The following is a 20,239-nucleotide window of genomic DNA, read 5'->3' as shown; positions in this document are numbered from 1 at the left end:
TGTTTTTAACAATGCAACAATGTGTGCCTAGTTAATAAATGAAACGTTTACCTTGTGTGTGTCCTAGTGATTAAAGCGTTCGCTCCTTACTCCGAAGGCCCGGGTTCGATTCCCCACATGGGCACAATATGTGCCCATTTCTGGTGTACCCTGCCGTGATATTACTGGAATATTGCTACAAGCGGCGTAAAACCCAACTCACTCACTCACTCACTCACTCACTCACTCACTCACTCACTCACTCACTCACTCACTCACTCACTGTCCATGATACTCTGTTTTCGCCATGTTGATGCCTCGGATCACAATTTTCTTCTCATAGTTTTATGTGTGCATATACAAAGTCTTCACCATCGATAGACAGAGATATTGGCAATGAAGACGCACAAAGACGTGTTTGTGAAAGTGGGCACTACGTATGATCGGGACGTTGCCAATATCTCTGTCTGAGTTCCTAGAGCATGTGAGCAATAACACACTTTACCGGTTTAACCTTTCCACGCATGCGTCTATATTCATCTGAATTGATGAGGTGCTCCGGCGTGTCAATCTCAGTTGACAGTAGTCATGGAAACCTGATGTTATGCATCATGATATCAACCTCTGGTTTGTCTAATCCGGAATGGATTATGTACAAACCAACGTGATATGACTTAATCAGCATCAACTGCATGAAACACATGTATATCCGGTTACAGTATACCTGATGACAAACTCACTGCATTGAAGCATCACGATGTCCTTCAGTTTGTTCTAGGGTGGTAAATCATCCGCTTGTCACGCTGAAGACCCGGGTTCGATTCCCCACATGGGTACAATGTGTGAAGCCCATTTCTGGTGTCCCCCGCCAGGATATTGATGGAATATTGCTAAAAGCGGCGTAAAGCCACACTCACTCACTCACTCAGTCTATTGGAATTCCTTACTTGCAGACAGGCCATTTTCACTAGATTCCTTCTGTTTATGGAGTTCGACACAATATCTTGCAACTAACTGCACAAAGTTTCTCAAATTCTTGGTTTTATTCTCTGTCTCCAAAAGCATGATTGTCGGTATGTGCCAGATATGTTGAGTAGGTAGAGCTGGCCTCTGTAATCCTTGCAGCGCTGGCTGAGTGCCACAATACACGGAAGGTGTAGATCGGCGCTAACGCTTTCAATCACCTGTTTCTGACGTTTAAAAAATTCATTTTCATAGACTTCTTTTTTTATCAACACAATTCGATTTACATGTGAAACGAAAACAGACCTTTCAATTTGCGAGTTAAACTGTAGTGAGGTTTAAATGATACTTCAGTCTTGCGGCTATGATTACATCTGGAGAGAACAAAATGTCACAGCACCAGAGCATTTAATATATGATTTAACACAAAAGGCTAAAAGATATGTATTTTCAAAAGTGGCACTTTTCACTATGTTTACACAATAAGTAAAACCATTACTCGTGTTTTAAATCATTCATTCTCACAGAAAAATATCTTCTAGACATTAATGTTAAGAAATTCAGAACAGCACTAGCCCGTTTCAGATGTAGTTCCCATGATCTTCTAATAGAAAAAGGTAGGCATTTAGGGATACCACGGGAAAAACGATTGTGTAAATATTGTACTTATCAGGAGTTAGAAGATGATTATCATTTCTTGCTTGTTTGTCCATTGTATGCAAATATCAGAAAAGAATACATAAAGAAATGTTTCTACTTGAACCCCGAATAGACAAATTCTATACCCTCATGGCATCCCAAAATCAAACAGCCACAAAATACCTTGCAATGTATATATACCATGCCATGAATATGAGATCCTCTGCATTACAGATGTGATATCATTTACTATATATTCATTTATATTGCACCCTCTGCTACTGTATGTTAAATGTACTATAGGTCTACGGCCTCTTCAGTACTGTAAATAAAGATTGATTGAAAGATTGAAATGATCCCCATGGGCTTTCTGCATGTACATGCATTGACAAGGGTTAGCGTAGACCCAAAAGTTATTTCTGGTCTTACTTGGAATGTCTTATTGCAGGTTAATCACGATCTTTCATCGAACAACATTTGGTATTTCCGGAGGTTATCGACAATTTGCGTTGTCGGATTAGCGAAAAAAGCTGGAATTATCCTTTTGAAAAACGTTTTGTTACATTTATAAGCCTCATAAAACATTATTATAAATAACGAATTAGGTTTCGATCATCTAGATTCCATAAGCAAAATGGTGTTGAAAACGTTTTTATTACACCTGGAATGACACAAATGGGGATCGAACCCAATATCAAAACATACTGGCAAATCAGGGCATCAACCCTACTGGATTTCGTATATATGATATATAATGACACATATAATTAATGACACAGAGCGCAAGGTGAAATGAGGTTACAGTGTCTTTCAAGGCCATTGCACCTGTATATACGTCCATGCACGTGCGGTGTCTCCCAGTTTAAAGTGGTAACCCATGGGCCATTGGCCAATGAGTGAGTGAGTGAGTATCGTTTTAGCAATATTCCAGCAATATCATGGCGGGGGACACCAAAAATGGGCTTCGCACATTGTACCCATGTTGGGATTCGAACCCAGGCCTTCGGCGTGACGAGCGAACGCTCTAACCACTAGGCTATCTCACCGCCCTCATCATGTCGCCCGGTAACATGAATACCAAACGGAGATCTAGTACTGTGACGGACACCCAGCCCTTGTTTCACTATTAATGCTGAGTGACAGGCAAGGTAACAAAAAGTACCATCATTTAACGCCTTTTGGTATGGCTTGGCCGTGGATCGAACAGCAGTCTACTGCTCTCCAGGCAACCGCTGACCCACTACACCATGTGGTTAGATGAGTAATGTGACATTTTATATAAATAATACACAAAAACGAAAAAAGTCTTTTTTTCTTTATTGTGAAAGGTGTAAAATGTTCTTTCACTCGCACATATATATACATAAATAGATAGATATATATCCAAAAATAGTCGACAAAGATACATTTGAGCACTTGGTGATATTTACAACATTTTGCATCAACATATTTTGAACATAATACCTTTACGACGTCATGGTCCCGCGCATATTGCGGTTCTCAACAGTTAGTAAATATATACGTATGTGGTATGTATAAAGTGAGTTAGTCTTCAATCTGAATGGAGTGTCATTTGTTACATACACAGTTAATATCACAGTTTGTTGGTGTATATGGAATGTTGACGTCACACGTTGCATTAAGTCGGGTGGGTTAAGCTGGATGAGCAAACATTCAGACAAAAGGTGCATGCGTGGGTGGCTTTGGATTTCGTTCAAGAAACTTAGATGGACCAAAACATATTACAATTAAATAAATACTGAAGCTACACAGTAGTCCGATACATTGGAGATGTTTATAGCAACATGTACGTATAAGTTCAAAAACAATAAATATGCAACACACACTTGTTTTTGTTCATACAGAACACAGGTGACTCACGTTTCGTCATAAAGAAAATTCACAGATCCTCATAATAGTCATATAATAACACACACACACACACACACACACTCACACACACTCCCATATATTCATATATACACTTCAGCGATAACTCCTTGTTCATTAATTAATTTCAAGAGATAACAGATTATGAAATATAATTTTAAAGAATTAAATTGTTTGTAAACGTTGCAAACATCTACGCATTAATTATGCTGTGATGTCACACTGAAGATGTCAGTTTACCTTAAAAAGACTTGGAGTTGAAATAACTTGTTATTTCATTCTAAGTATGACATTTAAACATTGGCCTTAACAAGACTAATACTGGCCGAATCAGCGACAAAAGGTCATCGCCAATGATATATATATTTTCGAAAAACATATCTGTCACATCATGATTAACGATGCAACCAGGAATACAGTCAAAGGCAACCGATCTACGTGCACTGATTTGTACCTGATGAGCATCGCGTAAGTCATGACGTCACGCAAGAACTGTCATCTTATCCAAAACAAATAGGAAATGATGTAATAAGGTTTTTCCCACCTATTTGGAAAGTGACTTTTTCAAAATTCATTTCAACATTCCCGTTCCTGAGTGTAATTTGGCATTTGTTAGAACCACGAAAATATTAGCTTGATAATCACAAACTATATTTTGTATCTTCTCCGATCGATAATGACCGATCTTTTTGTTAACAAGGAGGATGTACACCATTTTGGCATGTGACGTCATCATCGCATCAGCAGCTGACTGGTCGCCATGGTAATTATGGTGATGAGTGCCAGTGGTCCCAAATGTCCGCTGAAAATGACAAAAGAAAATTAATACAAATATTATTTTTGTATATCAGTGTACACATAATCACAAGATATATGGATAAAATGTTATTAATAACATACCTAGATAAATGTAATAAATTCGTCTATAGATAAACACAGTCAAGTAAAGGGGGTATACAACAAACACGGTATGTCTATTGTGCGCAATAGTACATAAGGCAGCACATCAGCTATGAGACCCGTGAAGATCAGGGTTAGAATTGATCTTCAGTAACCCATGTTTGTTGTAAGAGGCGACTAACGGGATCGGGTGGTCGGGCTCGCTGACTTGGTTGACACATGTCATCATATCCCAATTGCGTAGATCGATGCTCATGCTGTTGATCACTGGATTGTCTGGTTCAGACTCGATTATTTACAGACCGCTTCCATATAGCTGGAATATTGCTGAGTGCGGCGTTACACAACAACCAACCAACCAACATCAGCTATGATTACGCTCCTGTTATATGCTAACGGTGACTTTATGAATGTTAGTCATCATGCACCCATGTGTGATGTAAAAATTAAATAAGCACGGAAGTATTTGATCTTGGTAATACCGTTTAGTTTTGAACCTTGTGTGTGTTGTGTTTCGCAGAAAGTTTTTAGCCTATAAATATTTTGACCACGTATGTAATTGCTCGGTCAGACCAAATTTTCAAGTACATACTTTCTTTGGCTAAAATTCAAAATACTGTCCAAAATATACTTCCCTTACAAATACTGAATTTAAAAAATGAATATAACAACTGTCTTTTATCGATCTGAGTTAACGCTGCATTCCTTAACATCTCGATGTCTTAATTCTCCGAGTATCGTGTTCCTGGCTGTTTAACGTACCTGGCGCTAGGACTCGCCATGATAGCATTGCATGTGTTCTCCATCCATGGCGGTATCCCACTGACCAGCCCCCTCCGCGAGGCAACGCGTCTGTTGTGGTCAAATATCACGTGACTGCAACATGAAATCAAGGACCGTGTTATAAATTACATTATTGCTTCGTCAAACTGACGTGAGCGTAAACAGATTACACAGATTTTCATTTATGATTAAATACAGTAGAAAATTCATGTTACAGTAGAAAATGTTGTTCGGTATTGATAGAATTCCGGATTAGTCAGAGGCCGGTTTCGACAAATGTCGCTGTATATCAACTTTGGAGTCTTTGAATGGCATTTAGACTTGATACATATAAAGGCAAGAATTGTATGGATGTCAACTCGCATTCTACTTGATGGACACGACGTTTCGGAGTATATATAGTCTTACTCCTTCATCAGGTGTATGGATGAAGTAGTAAGACTATTCTCCGAAACGTCGGGTCCGTCACTATATAAAGACTGACTGACTGACTGAGTTTGGTTTTACGCCGCTTTTTGCAATATTCCAGCAACATCACGGCGGGGGACACCAGAAATGGGCTTCACACATTGTACCCATGTGGGGATTCGAACCCGGGTGTTCGGCGTGACGAGCCAACGCTTTAACCACTGGGCTACCCCACCGCCCTCACTATAAAGAAGTTGCCATCCTTAAATTCTTGCCTTTATATCAACTTTGTCCTTATGTTTTACTTCTTTTACACAGCGAAACATGACGAAACTGTCTCGTCCTGGTGTGGATTCAAGACAGTCGATCACAGCCTAATATTTCACTGTGGAGATATCTTAGTCATTACAAACAACGCTTTATCCATATTTATAAACAATACATTATATTAATATGCAAACTTAGTCATGTTTGCAAACATCGCTTACCCATTGGACGTGATAAGGTAGTAGTTGTTATCCGTCCACCTGACCGAATACTGGACATCTCGGGGAACTCCGCGCCAGTTGGTCGAGATTTGGTAGGGCAGGGGTCGGGAGCTCTGAACTGTATCGAAATTGTAGAACCACCATTTTGTCGTCTGGAAGATTCAACAAGAACAACTATTATTCCCTAAATGTGTGAGTGAGTTGGGTCAAATTCCCAAAATGTAGAAACTCTTAAACGTGTATCAGTGAAAACTATGGGGATTCTTGCAAAGGGACGCAACCGCGACATGCAGCGCATTTGACGTCTGTGTCAAGTCAAAAACAATATTTAACGAAGACAAACAGACTTTTAGTGGCTTAAAAAAATAACTAGCAATCAACATGATACTCTGAGCGCAAAACTAAACATAATGACTTTACGTTTCCGAATTTCGACAAAGACAGAGAAGATAAATCTTTTGAACCTGGGTTGGCTGAGATGCAGTGATGCAGAAAACATATTTTATTCTTTTGGTATATCCATTTTACCAATTTCGGTGATATAATATCTGGTTTCTTGTTGTAGTTGAGTTGAGTTGAGCTTTACGTCACATCGGCATTTTTCCAGCCATATAGTGACGAGAACAAGTTTGCATTAGTAAATATTGTAAGTACATACTCGGAATGAGTTTTATTTCAAAGACATTTATTTATTGTATTGTCATTCGAAAGCAGAAAAAATCATAGCATCAAATTTATAGGCAGGCGGTTTGTTACATTTCATAGTTACAGTTTATGGTTGTTACATTTCACAGTTACAGTTTATGAGGTTTCTTGTTGTAAATAAGATCAGGAGTTTAACACGGGTGTTAATCAGGTCTGTGGAATACTGTAAGGGACATTCTCGCGATCTCACATTCTCGCAGTTTTGGCATTTTCAGCTTGTTTCCAAAGGTCGAGATCGCGAGAATATCCCTTACGGTATTCCATACAGATCTGGATGTATAAACAGAGGTTTCATTGTACCTACCCCAAACATAATGACCCTCGCCTTCCCTCTGTCGTCTATGAGGGACATAGTGAAGCGGGGAGCTTCGGGGAAATGATCCCGTCTGAACTCAAAAGGAAACCCTTCGTCAAGGGTGAGGTCTGTGTATCGCCATACTTGCTTGTCTGAAAACAGAAATTCCTTAGTCAGCTCCAATAGAATGAGAATGAGTTTTCGGCCCTATTCCCAAAATTCTACAAAAACTGTGTACACTTGCTGGGAATCAAACCCGGACCTATGGCCGGAGGAGCGATATTTTTACCACAACGCTACGCCACCGCAGAGTTCGAGCCTGGACACGGGTTCCACTCACCTTTAATGAGGTAGATTTTCGATGTTCTAGCTACAGAGAAGGCGATGTCAATCTCTGCCGGGGCTCCCTGGAACACCTCGTGGACACGTTTGGGGTAGCCTTCCTCCATGCCCCCGTCGTTGAACTTGAACACAGACCCTTCCTTGAAGGCGTAGTAAAAACGCTCGGGTCCTGGAAAAAGACAGAACTTGTGAACAGAGTCTTGACACAGGTCTGTTATTGTCGGTATGAGTGAGTTTAACGCCGCTATGAACAGTGTTTCAGTTTGAAAAGGTCGCCATAGTTTGATGTGAGTGACAAGTGAGTGAACTCTAAATTCTCGTTAAACTAGAACAATAATGGATATTGAGAAACATGTGGTCACAATCGGAAATCCTAAGATCGAATGGATCCTTACACGACAAAGGGACGCAACTTTTAAACCAGTTTACCAAAAAACAGGTAACAAAATGGTCTGGTTGTTTATGGTGTACATTGTTGCCTTTCCTTGACACATTTACGGTTTGAAATAAAAAAATAAAGTGTATCCTTTAGATATGACTGTTATTTTCTATATGGTCTAACATAGCCACGTCTCATCTGCGTACTCACCGGCCACGACGGAGTCGAAATCTACAGTGCAGGGCGGTGATGGTGTGGTCGTCGTGGTAGGAGTGGGAGTTGTCGGTGGACGGTAGGGGGCACGGGTGCGTGGTGGGAAGCGGGTACGGGGTGGTGAACGAGTGGCTGGCGTAGGGCGGGTCCGTCTGGGATTCACGGTATATCCAGGTCGGGAACCTGTGAACCATATAGAATATAAAAATATTTGTCTAAATAAACGCAACGTGTACTATACAGATTCAGTGTTTTCGATGCGAAATATTAGAAAGTTATGTACATAGATTGTAGATTTGTAGCGAGATCTCTGCGAGTTTGAACTTATTGGCAGTAACAACCATGTACTTCCAACCCAACGCACCTGCCCCTTCTCCCATGAACCAACCCCTCTTACCCTAGCCCAAACCTTCGATTCCCTACCCTAACTAACGCTCTAGGCCCCAACCCCTACCCCATCCACAATCATATTCATCCACCCATCCCAAGCACCTGTCCCTCATCTGTACCCTCCCCCAAATCCACAACTCCCTCCGTTCCAATCCCATGTTCCCCCAAACCATGTCTCTGCCTCCCTCAACTGACGGTTCCTGCACCAGAACCAACGCCAGTGCCCTTAATCGTAGCAACCTACCACGTCTCTGATCATCTTGCCCACAGCCTTACCACCAACCCAACCTCATGTACTCCAATCCATGACCCGCCCCTCGAACGTACCGTAAAGAATCTGAATTGCTCTGATGTCATCTTGTCCGAGGGTCAATGCATCCTGGCCCCTATAGGCGGGGAACATGAGCGCCCCCTGGTCGCGAGAATGTCCGAGACCCAGTGAATGACCAAACTCGTGCGCAGCTACGACCAACATATCTGACCCGTGGTCTGATTTCAGTGTCCAGTCCTCATCGTTGTCAAAATGGGCATCGCCTGAGATCTTGGCTTTGCCTGGACCAAAAGCATGGGCGAGGACTCGACCTGAGAACATCAATATCATATTTAAAACTTTCATAAAGAACAAATAAAAAGCAAAATAATTTTACAATTTATTCATTTTCCTTAATATTCAGTAAAATTATACTCTCTACTCTCTGGCAAATAACTTTACTTAATCCATAATGAGCATCATATTGCTAAAAGCGGCGTAAAACAAAACTCAGTCGGTCATAATGAGCACCATGCTCACTATATCGATCACTGGTTTGTCTTGACAAGACAGTTTTACAGGCTATAGTCACATTCCTGAATATTGCTGAATATGGCGTTACATAACTGACAAAACGTATTGTTACTATTGTCCGTCCTCGTTAATTTTTGCCACAGTGTGTTTTAGAATGTATATTTAAAAATGTAAACATATTAAAATCAGCTGTAGTCTTATTTCACAAGTAAATGCATCAAAATATGTCTTACTTCTTCCATCAAAGGCGTTACCCCTGCCGTCTCCGTGTTCACCGCTAGCAAAGAAAATCTCCATATCAGGGTTTCCTGTTGTTTCCGTGATTCTCAGAGGCGCCACATTTTCCCATATCTTAAACGCTTCCCGTATCGTCCTTCTGAAATACCGAACAGACATACGGAGTGTTATACAGATATCTGAAAAGTGATATACATACGCATTTCTCCTGGTTTAGAACACACGAAATCGACATTGCATTTCCAGCCGAATGTGAGACTGGACACAGCATCAATGCTGCTGATCTTCGCAGCCAGGGATAACATTTTAATGATCATAATTCGCGATTTAAGAGTTCTCAAATAGCTATCAACTAAGGACAGCGTCATCCGTATCAAAGTCAGTAACAACTGTATGGAATTTTTTGTCAATACTTGAACGATTTCATATTTTCTACAACTTCAGATTTTTTGTTGTTGCTTTAGTAAATATTAAGATTGCATTATTATAGGTCCCAAGTTACACTGGGTCATTCCTGCATAACCACCGGAGTCTTCCTGTGAAGGTCCGGGTTAGAATTGATCTTCAGTAACCCATGCTTGTCGTAAGAGGCGACTAACGGGATCGGGTGGTCAGGCTCGCTGACTTGGTTGACACATGTCATCGTATCCCAAATGCGTAGATCGATCTTGTGCTGTTGATCACTGGATTGTCTGGTCCATACTCGATTATTTACAGACCACCGCTATACAGCTACAATATTGCTAAGTGCGGCGTTAAACAATAGCCAAACCAAAACACTGGGGTGTGCGAGGTACAGAAATACTGGTTTGGGTTGTTTTCACTTACTTCTGGTCGTCAGTTCTCAGCTTGTAGGTAGGTTTCGTCAACTTCCAAGTGAGTCGAGGATTTGACCATTTTGATCCTGAAGAAGACGGCAATAGTTATAAATAGTTCTCGGGAACACGTCAGTCACGCAGTATACAATGAAACTTTGACCGAATTCTATATGTAGACTATAACGTCAGCTGCCATCTCTCAATGACATGCTGTATCATATATATCACATCCGGGTTACAATTGGTCATCAGCAACCCATGCATGCCTCGTAAAAGGCAACTGATGTGCTCTGGAAATCAGACTCGCTGATCGTATTGCCATGGCATTGTAACTGCTTAGATCGATGCTCATGATGTTGATCACTGGATTATTTACAGACCGCCGTCATATAGCTGGAATATTGGTGATTGCGGCGTTAAACCACACACAAATGAACATTCAAGAGATGCATGGACATGTTAAAACATGCTATAATACATACCTAGATGTGTGTATCGAAAAGCGGACCTTTTCTTGCGTATGTCATCATTTCGTTCCTTGTCTGGCACACCGCATCTCGGTAACTTCATCATGCGCATCGTCTTATGGTCAACTTCACCAGTCTCCTTCAAACCATAGAAATACTGAAAGTCTCTGCAATGGAACAATACATTGTTAATGACAATCACAATGACGGGCTTCCCCCTCTTCATGCAAAAACAAATAATAATAGTCCGTTGATTTTAGACAAACCTGCTGTCATAATACAAACACACGCGCACAACCATACACAGCTGCAGATATTCTTGTTTGTATGTTATTATGTTCAATTCGTTTAATGGTTAATATAGAATGCCAGTCCTACAAGATAACCTGTATCGATTGTCCAGCGAAACGGATTCCGCTGGACAAAATCTCACAGTTGATGTGGAAGTCTATGGATGGGTCACTGAGAATCACTAATGGCACCAAGTTTCATCGAAAAGAGTAAGTACATTGTGTCCTACAAACGACGAGGAACGAATTATATTCTTGATAACTTCGACAGGGGCTGGGCTATTGTTTTCGGAGGATAATATGACTGATTCCTTTTGACACACTACATAATAGATTATGTCCGGGGTTATTCAATACTGGTGGTTAGGTCTAGTGGTTAAAGTGTTTGCTCGTTACGCCGAAGATCCAGGTTCGATTACATGGTGAAATAATTGACGTCCATTTCTGGTGTCACACATCTTGATAGTGCTTGAATATTGCTAAATGAGGCGTAAAGCCACACTCACTCACTCACACACGAGTTCAATACTTTAAAGAAAAAAAACTGTATGAACAACACTATACAGTTGGTAATCACATTATTTACGTATTTGTGCGAATATTATTCTTGCAAAATCATACCGTTTATACAACAAATATTTACTCGATTTCGAGGGACCGCCATCAAGATTATTAAACTATCTGTAAGTTCCCACCACACGAAAGCCTTTTCAGGCTATAAGAATTGTAGTCTGAGCATTTCATAGAATATTTTGTTTAAATTTCTTATAAGCCCACCGATATAATGCTAGCACGATAACAGCTTGCGACAGATAACATGGAGATAGCTGTTGACACGTTATGTTCATGGATTTAGGGGAAGACTTCTGCATTTCTCACGAATGCTTTACACATTAGAAATATGCTTTCGTGACCCACAATAACTTCTTGTAAGCAGGCCACAGTGCCCTCAAATTATAACTTGGTTTAAATAGGTTGCGCACTCATGCTTTCATATAAAAAGCGCAGACCTAGAGGCGCTCCTTGTCGTATGCCTACTTTAATTGCGTAGCGTTAGACATGTCTTGAATACTGTGGTTTTAGTAGGAGCGACTGTGTGCATGGTTTACAAAGGGATTGACGGACTTAGGGTGGTTGTTTTGTTCGGAGTGGAACATTGTCGGTTTGTGGAGTCGATAATGAAGAATTCGGATGTAGGTCTCCCCAAACAGATTATCACCATATAGACGTGTTCAATGTACTGCGGCCATTTGGGTGATAGAAACTATGTTTAAATCAGGTTTTAAACCCTTCAATGCAAAGGAAACTATATTATATGTCAGTTTTACGATGCAGTAACCAACAGAGAGGGAACACAGATTTAGTTCGTTATAACCGTGGTTCGGCTTTCGACTTAAATATACAGCAGAACCAGAAACAGTTCATTATAAGCATGTTCGTTGTAAACCCAGTTTACTGTATTTACATTTACATACTGTATTTACATTTACATACTGTATTACATTTACATACTGTATTACATTTACATACTGTATTTACATTTACATACTGTATTACATTTACATACTGTATTTACATTTACATACTGTATTACATTTACATACTGTATTTACATTTACATACTGTATTACATTTACATACTGTATTTACATTTACATACTGTATTTACATTTACATACTGTATTACATTTACATACTGTATTACATTTACATACTGTATTACATTTACATACTGTATTTACATTTACATACTGTATTACATTTACATACTGTATTTACATTTACATACTGTATTTACATTTACATACTGTATTACATTTACATACTGTATTACATTTACATACTGTATTACATTTACATACTGTATTTACATTTACATACTGTATTTACATTTACATACTGTATTACATTTACATACTGTATTTACATTTACATACTGTATTACATTTACATACTGTATTTACATTTACATACTGTATTACATTTACATACTGTATTTACATTTACATACTGTATTACATTTACATACTGTATTTACATTTACATACTGTATTACATTTACATACTGTATTTACATTTACATACTGTATTACATTTACATACTGTATTTACATTTACATACTGTATTTACATTTACATACTGTATTACATTTACATACTGTATTTACATTTACCGTATCATCGCGTGGGGCGGTAGGGTAGCCTAGTGGTTAAAGCGTTCGCTCGTCACGCCGAAAGCCCGGGTTCGATTCCCACATGGGTATTACCCACAATGTGAGAAGCCCATTTCTGGTGCCCCCGCCGTGATGTTGCTTAAATATTGCTAAAAGCCATACTCATTTACTCACTCGATCATCGCGTATCTGTCTCATATTAAGAAATGATGTAATATATCTTCAATCCATGACAAACATAATAGCATGTATCATAGTTTTAATTTTTTAAAGTTCTACCTCATCAAAACCTACACACACAAGCCGCCAGTTGAATCTAGTTGAGGTTTGAATATCTAGGCCGCATTCCACAACATCATCACAATAACCCCCCAACAACCAGTCATGCGAGATGAGGATGTATACCACATTCCTGCATATTACTCCGTACAGGTGTATTCAAAGACATGTACAACACACGACCTTCACACTGTTACACTCGACAGACATTGTCATCTGCCCACCTGTGCACGTTTAACACTTAAACAAAAGAATCCCATATTCTGTGCAGGGTCCACGTGTACATATTGACGGTAATAATATCAACACCCGTATCAAACATATCAATTTTTATATTAAGAACTGAAAACAACTTCTTCGAGGGGAATTTAGAAGTTGGAGCAGGAAGTATAACAATATATGCATTAACTCTCCACAGGGATTCTAGGACAAAAACACTATACAGCAAATGACTGAGCAAATCGACTTACTTGACTGCATCTTTAATCTGCAAATCTCTGTCAAATACTGATCGCAGCTCATCTCCAACAATTCCTGCCGGGATATTATCCATGTAACCAAAGTCCTTGAGAAATCCCTGAAAATATCAGACAGAGTTCTTACGGTGATTCATCGTAGTTATACAGCTTCTCGAACAATGGGATGAAATCGATAACCATCCAACTTCTGGCTCTCCCTATATGGCCGGGATATGACGATATTACTCTTACAGCTCGTTTATGATTCACTGAGTAAATACACTAACATAGCTTTATGAATTTACCGTGAATCATTGATGACATGTTGCATAACAGGCCAGCGTCTTGAGGGTTTTATACGGTTGGGTTAAACTGCCTATTGACGTGGCTGTTTCTAAATCACTAAATACATGTAAAAAATTGAAAAATTAACGTCAGTGATTTCTAGTTAAATTATTAAAAAAAATTAAATCAGATTATCTTACCTCAACATCAAAATCATGAACAAGGTTTATTGGCCTCCTCCTGGACCGTTTGTCTCTCTCGGAAGCAAGTCCTTGCACAGTAATAACAAAACATGTTACCAACAGGCACAAACATTTCATAGATCCTTTCATATTGTCCAAGTAACCCACATACGAATAAATAACGGGTTTGTATAGTAGAACAGTGTATGTATGATCCTGGTGGCCTCGTGTCTTCTGAGCCAACGTGTGCTCGCACTCGCTTAAGAAGGCTATCCCGTTGATGACTCACAGCCCTCGTTTCAGCCAATCAGAGCGTGGCTCGAGTTAGGGATATCCTTTCGTCATCAGTTGCGCAGGGATGTAAGAAATACGACATTAGTTAACCAAGGAGTGTGATATGTAAAAGAAAAAAAAGGATATAATTTAACGAATTTATTTTCAGCTAAAGTAACAAAACTGCCTTTCGTTTAAACGCATTGACCCTATTGGGTCACGTTAAGTGAAACATTGTGTTCTTGCAGTTTTCCCTGAATTTGTTGGTTGTATATTTGTGTAAGACTATGGTAAGTAAGTTCGCTGTATTATCCAGTAATAATCCAGTAGATTGTGATACAAAATATATTTGTATAATTATATTTATGTTGGTGTGATATTTGAATACTTCAATAATACCAGTAGGTCATGAATTATGAACATAGAAACACGCAGAACGACAATCATTGACGTTTGCAATTACTCATGTAATGATTACGTTTAGATTTCACGTGAATAAGTATTATTCAAATAATCGAAATAAACGTATTTTGAAAGAATATAATATTCATATATAGATATATTTAAACTAAATGCAAATACATATCTAAATAATACGTTTTAAACTGATGATAAATATTTCTCTAAGTAACATTAACAGGCAAACGATGTCGCAAGGACTATTTCCCTTGTATCGTGCTCGACACTGCTATGGCGTAGTAACACTGGTTTGTCAAGATGTCTCCCTTAAAACTAAACTGGAAGGGACGCAGTCAGACTTCAGAAAAAGGGTGACCCTGCATTTCTGTCCCCGAAACCTGAGAAATAAGTCACGATGCAGGAATTAAACTTTATTGGATGTGGGTGACACGGATTGTGGTGTAGGATGGGGAGGTTTATTTCATACACCCACTACACCCGTCCTCCATACTCATTCAACTATGGCATGTCTTTTTATGGAAGTATTTCCATGCTTGACTGCGCCAGCTCTGACCCTCATAAATGACACTTCTGGATTAAAGGTTATAAATATGAAACGCCATTGCCATAGAATAAACGGACTCGATATACCGCCAAAACCGATTCCACTGGGCGTAACAGAAAAACATGTGTGATTATATTAAGGATTAACTGAACGTTAGTGAATGAGTATGGTTTTACGCCGCTTTCATCAACATTCCACAGTGGGGGAAAACAGAAATGGTCTTGACAAACTGTATCCATGTGGGGAATCGAACCCGGGTCTTCGGCGTGACGAGCCAACGCTTTAACCAATAGGCTACCCCACCGTCCCTGAAAACACCGGGTGTTCATGAAAAGGGTAAGCATGTTCTGTCCAATACGAAGCATCACCACTTACAAGTTTCAATAAAACGTTAGCGTCCTATGTATAGTCGGCAGTGTTGACGCCACGAGACCGGCGGTCTGTAAACAAACCAAACAATCAAGATAAAATGGACCAGAAAAACAAGTAACACTTGAGCGGCTTTAATGATAGCATTACCCTCAAACTAAACTAAATTTAGTTTCCTTTTCATGAAGATGTTTAGATTTCGTGTACCCACTTACTGTCTGTATGATGTCCGTATTCAGAACATGCCTCCAAATGGGTTTTTAACTCTAACGCGTGTGCGGAACAAAGACGGAGTGAATTCAATATGTGAGGAAATTTAATACGTAGAATGTTCTCCAGTGAGTATTTTTATCACAAAGCAATTAACAGTGACTGTTTTAGGTTTAGTCGGTCAGCAGCTTGGCGTATTGAAAAGAAAAACGCTTAAAAATTCAAACTTCATTCTGTTTCTTACTGTAAAATATAAATTTGCCTAAAACCCGACTCACTCACTCACTATAAGAATTTAATTGGAACTTTCCATAAACATTCTACTGCATGTTAATGTTCGAGCTAGCTTTTGGGAGTCGCTTCTGTCAAATAACACTGTCGACTTAGGGCCTGTTCGATTATTGCGAAACTGGTTTTGATTTTTGAAACTGGTTTCTCCTGTTATAAACGAGTGTCTATTTTCGGATACATGGTTTCAAAGTGAACTAGTTTCTAGGTTTATAAACGAGTTGATGGTTTCACCATCCGGTTTCAAAATGGATACCAAAAAATGTCTCATCTACTGTATATGAGGAACGAATTGGATGACAGCATATGTTTTCCATTTTATCAGTGAATTAACAAATAATAAAGAGATGAGATGCTTTTGGAGGTAAATATTTGCGTATATGTAATTATACTGTTACAAGTAGTTATATATATACAAGTTACATAAAATAGTCATGTTCAAACATAGACTGTTTTTTTAAAATAATATTTAAATGAAACTGCGAAACCTGCCTCGGAGATGGTTTCGAAGTTTCAGAACCCAGTTTTAGGTTTCGACATGATCGAGTGCATGGTTTTCCCGAAACCAAAACCGGTTTAGCATAATCGAATAGGCCTTTAGACTGGGATGCAGTTACTTAAACAGTGATAAATATAATCGTTTCATTTCCGATAATGCTTCTTGTTCCTGGTCACATGACTATGAGGATGCTTTCCACTACTTCTTCATGTGTCCTACACACAATAGCATTCGATATGAATCATTTTTTTATGAGAAATGTTTACCATATACGGTATATGCTAAATATATCAGCTGTGAAACATAAGTGAGATAATTTGTTAATATTCAAGATTCCTATAATTCAGAGATAGCTTGCTCTTATTTTCACAGCTTGTTATAATTTTATTATGTACAACATTATACATAAATGTGAACATGTACATGTGATATGGAGCGGCATTAATATAAGCCATTTAGGCTTGTTTGCCAATCTTTTTTTCTGAATAAACTATGTTTAAGCCATGTTAATGCCTCAAGCTTCGATTTACACTACAAAATGATTTCTTATACCTACGCTTTCCACGTCTATATTCATGGACATATTAAATGATTTATGTAAATATATGTGTATTGGTATGTCTGCCCGTTAGTGATAGATTATGGAATAACCATCAACAATTTACAAAACCAGAACATGTGATTGTTCGTTGTGATAATAAGAACTGGCCGTCCTGGCGTGACCGTTGAGGTCATATTTTCAGTACAGAAGGTATGGCCATCCCGGGTTCTTGAAACACAATGTCCAGTCACTCTACTTAGTGACCACAGTACTCCCGTACTAACACCGACAAAGTACTGAACACACGCGACGAGTGCAGTATGCTGAACCATGGCAGTAACACAAGTACAAGACATTTGACTCGGTAATATAGGCACTTATACAATGCAGACCACTCGCCTCGTGACCCGCAGCTCTTGGTGCTTGGGTCACGAGAACGATCAAATAGCCATACACTAATGAGTAAAACCGTACTTGGTTCCAGTCCCAACTTCCTCCCAATTAGGACACTGAACCACCCTGGCCTGGGTGGGGATATCGTAGCGTGGGAGGATGGTATTTGATATCTGACGGTCATGGATTTGCATAAGTGCTAAATATATTTAATTCAAAATTAAATTATCATTGTTCTGTGTATTAGCTTTTTTCGCCTTCTTTTTTGAAGATAGATACCGAGCGGTTATGTCATAAACTGCCTAGGCGTAGTAACGTGCAAGTCCCTATTTTCTCTCTCCGCCTCATGCTCTATCTTCCTTTTCCGCCTCCCCCACTGTATCTGAGTCTCACACTGTATCATCTCACATCTATCTTTCCGTCTCACCATATCTCTTTCTCCATCTCACCTCCCTATCTGTCGGTCTCACCCTCTATCTCTCAGTCTCCATATCTCTCCATCTCATCCAACACATCTCTCATTCTCACCTATCTTCTCTTTCTGTCCCACCTCTATCTCTCACCTACCTTCTCTCTCCGTCTCACCTCTATCTCTCATCTATCTTCTCTCTCCGTCCCACCTATATCTCTCACCTATCTTCATTCTCCGTCCCACCTCTTTCTCTCACCTACCTTCTCTCTCCGTCCCACCTCTATCTCTCACCTACCTTCTCTCTCCGTCCCACCTCTATCTCTCACCTACCTTCTCTCTCCGTCCCACCTCTGTCTCTCACCTACCTTCTCTCTCCGTCCCACCTCTGTCTCTCACCTACCTTCTCTCTCCGTCCCACCTCTATCTCTCACCTACCTCCTCTATCCGTCCCACCTCTATCTCTCACCTACCTTCTCTCTCCGTCCCACCTCTATCTCTCACCTACCTTCTCTCTCCGTCCCACCTCTATCTCTCACCTACCTTCTCTCTCTGTCTCATGCTTTTCCTTCCCTCTATGTTTCACCCTTTATGTCTTCATCTCATCCTCTATCTTCTCTCTCCGTCTCACCCCCTGTCTCTTCATCTCACCTTTTATCTCTCCCCTTACATCCGCGATCAATCTCCGTTTCACCTTCAATATCTCTCCGTCTCACCCTCTCTCACCCTCTCCTACCATATCTCTCCATCTCACACTCTTTCTCTCCGTCTTACCTCCATCTTTCTACCTACTAACACTCTACGTTTCTCCCTCTAACTCTCTCCATCTCTACCTCTATCTCTCTTTCTCGCCCTCTATCTCTATCTCTCATTGTATATCCTTCCGAATTTCCTTGTGCCCCTGTCTGACCGGCCGTGTAGAGCACTACTACAAGATTGTATCATTACAATGTCTGTTTTTTCAGTAGAGATGTTGTATGGAAAGGGGTTCTATTGTCACCGATATCCTCCAGGAAATAACAACCAGGAACTGGCCATCAGTATCGCTTGATCATGATTGGAGTGTGTGTGTCTGTAAATGTGTCTGACTGTCTGTGTCTGTCTGTGTCTGTCTCTGTGTCGGCGTGTATGTGTCTGTCTGACTGTTTGCGTGTATGTGTCTGACTGTCTGTGTGTCTGACTGTCTGCGTGTATGTGTCTGATTGTCTGTCTGTGTGTCAGTCTGTGAGTCAGTCTGCCTGTATGTGTCTGTCTGTCTGTGTCTGCCTGTGTGTCTGCGTGTATGTGTCTGTCTGACTGTTTGCGTATATGTGTCTGACTGTCTGTGTGTCTGACTGTCTGACTGTATGTGTCTGACTGTCTGTGTCTGTCTGTGTGTCTGCGTGTATGTGTCTGACTGTCTGTGTCTGTGTGTATCAGTCTGTGTGTGTCAGTCTGTGAGTCAGTCTGCCTGTATGTGTCTGACTGTCTGTGTCTGTCTGTCTGTATGTGTCTGACCGTCTGTGTCGTGCCTGTGTCAGTCTGTGTGTCTGCGTGTGTGTGTGACGTGCATATCTCTCTCCATCACTCTCTTCCCCTCCCTCTCTCTGTCCCTCAACCCCTCCTTGTCTCCCAGTTAGCCTCTCTATCCGTCTTCCTCTCCGCATCAACCTATCTCTCTTTGTGTCCCCCATCTCTATCTGTCTGCCTCTCCACCCTCTCTGTTTCTCTTGTTCTCTCGCTTTCTCTAACCTCACTCTCCTTGTTTTTCTCTCTCCTCTATCTTTCTCTCTCCATTTCACTCTCCTCCCTCTCTCCATCCCACTATGTTCATACAACTGAATAATAGACCAAACTCACGCATTCCTCTCTCTCTCTATCCCTCTCTATCTATCTCTCTCTGTCTCTCTCTCTATCTCTCTCTCTCTCTCTCTCTCTCCCTCTCTCCATCCCACTATATTCATAC

General features: G+C 40.1%; 1 protein-coding gene across 1 annotated transcript; it reads right to left on the bottom strand.

Moving 5' to 3' along the window:
• Nucleotides 1-3,006: 3,006 nt before the first annotated feature.
• LOC124253143 (macrophage metalloelastase-like) lies at nt 3,007-14,604 on the bottom strand. The gene is made up of 13 exons (XM_046686861.1): nt 14,367-14,604; nt 13,894-14,000; nt 10,696-10,847; nt 10,224-10,299; nt 9,392-9,534; nt 8,702-8,956; nt 7,982-8,167; nt 7,391-7,561; nt 7,060-7,202; nt 6,051-6,202; nt 5,134-5,247; nt 4,195-4,273; nt 3,007-4,135 (listed from the first exon to the last, which is right to left on the bottom strand). The coding sequence occupies exons 1-12, from the start codon at nt 14,496-14,498 to the stop codon at nt 4,204-4,206; spliced, it is 1,701 nt and encodes a 566-aa protein (XP_046542817.1). The 5' UTR covers nt 14,499-14,604; the 3' UTR covers nt 3,007-4,135; nt 4,195-4,203.
• Between the last annotated feature and the right edge of the window lie 5,635 nt (nt 14,605-20,239).

Source organism: Haliotis rubra, unplaced genomic scaffold, assembly GCF_003918875.1.
Source record: "Haliotis rubra isolate DU_JTF1 unplaced genomic scaffold, ASM391887v1 Scf532, whole genome shotgun sequence".
NCBI lineage: Eukaryota > Metazoa > Mollusca > Gastropoda > Lepetellida > Haliotidae > Haliotis > Haliotis rubra.
This window is presented reverse-complemented; position numbering and strand designations above follow the sequence as displayed.

Bases quoted from the DNA above. Each gene is read 5' to 3' on its own strand.
- LOC124253143 (XM_046686861.1), bottom strand. From the start codon at position 14,498: ATGAAAGGATCTATGAAATGTTTGTGCCTGTTGGTAACATGTTTTGTT. The intron at 10,300-10,695 runs GTATGTATTATA...CGTCTTCTTCAG, and splicing joins TTTTCGATACACACATCTAG to GATCAAAATGGTCAAATCCT. The intron at 7,562-7,981 runs GTGAGTACGCAG...GTCTTTTTCCAG, and splicing joins TTTCGACTCCGTCGTGGCCG to GACCCGAGCGTTTTTACTAC.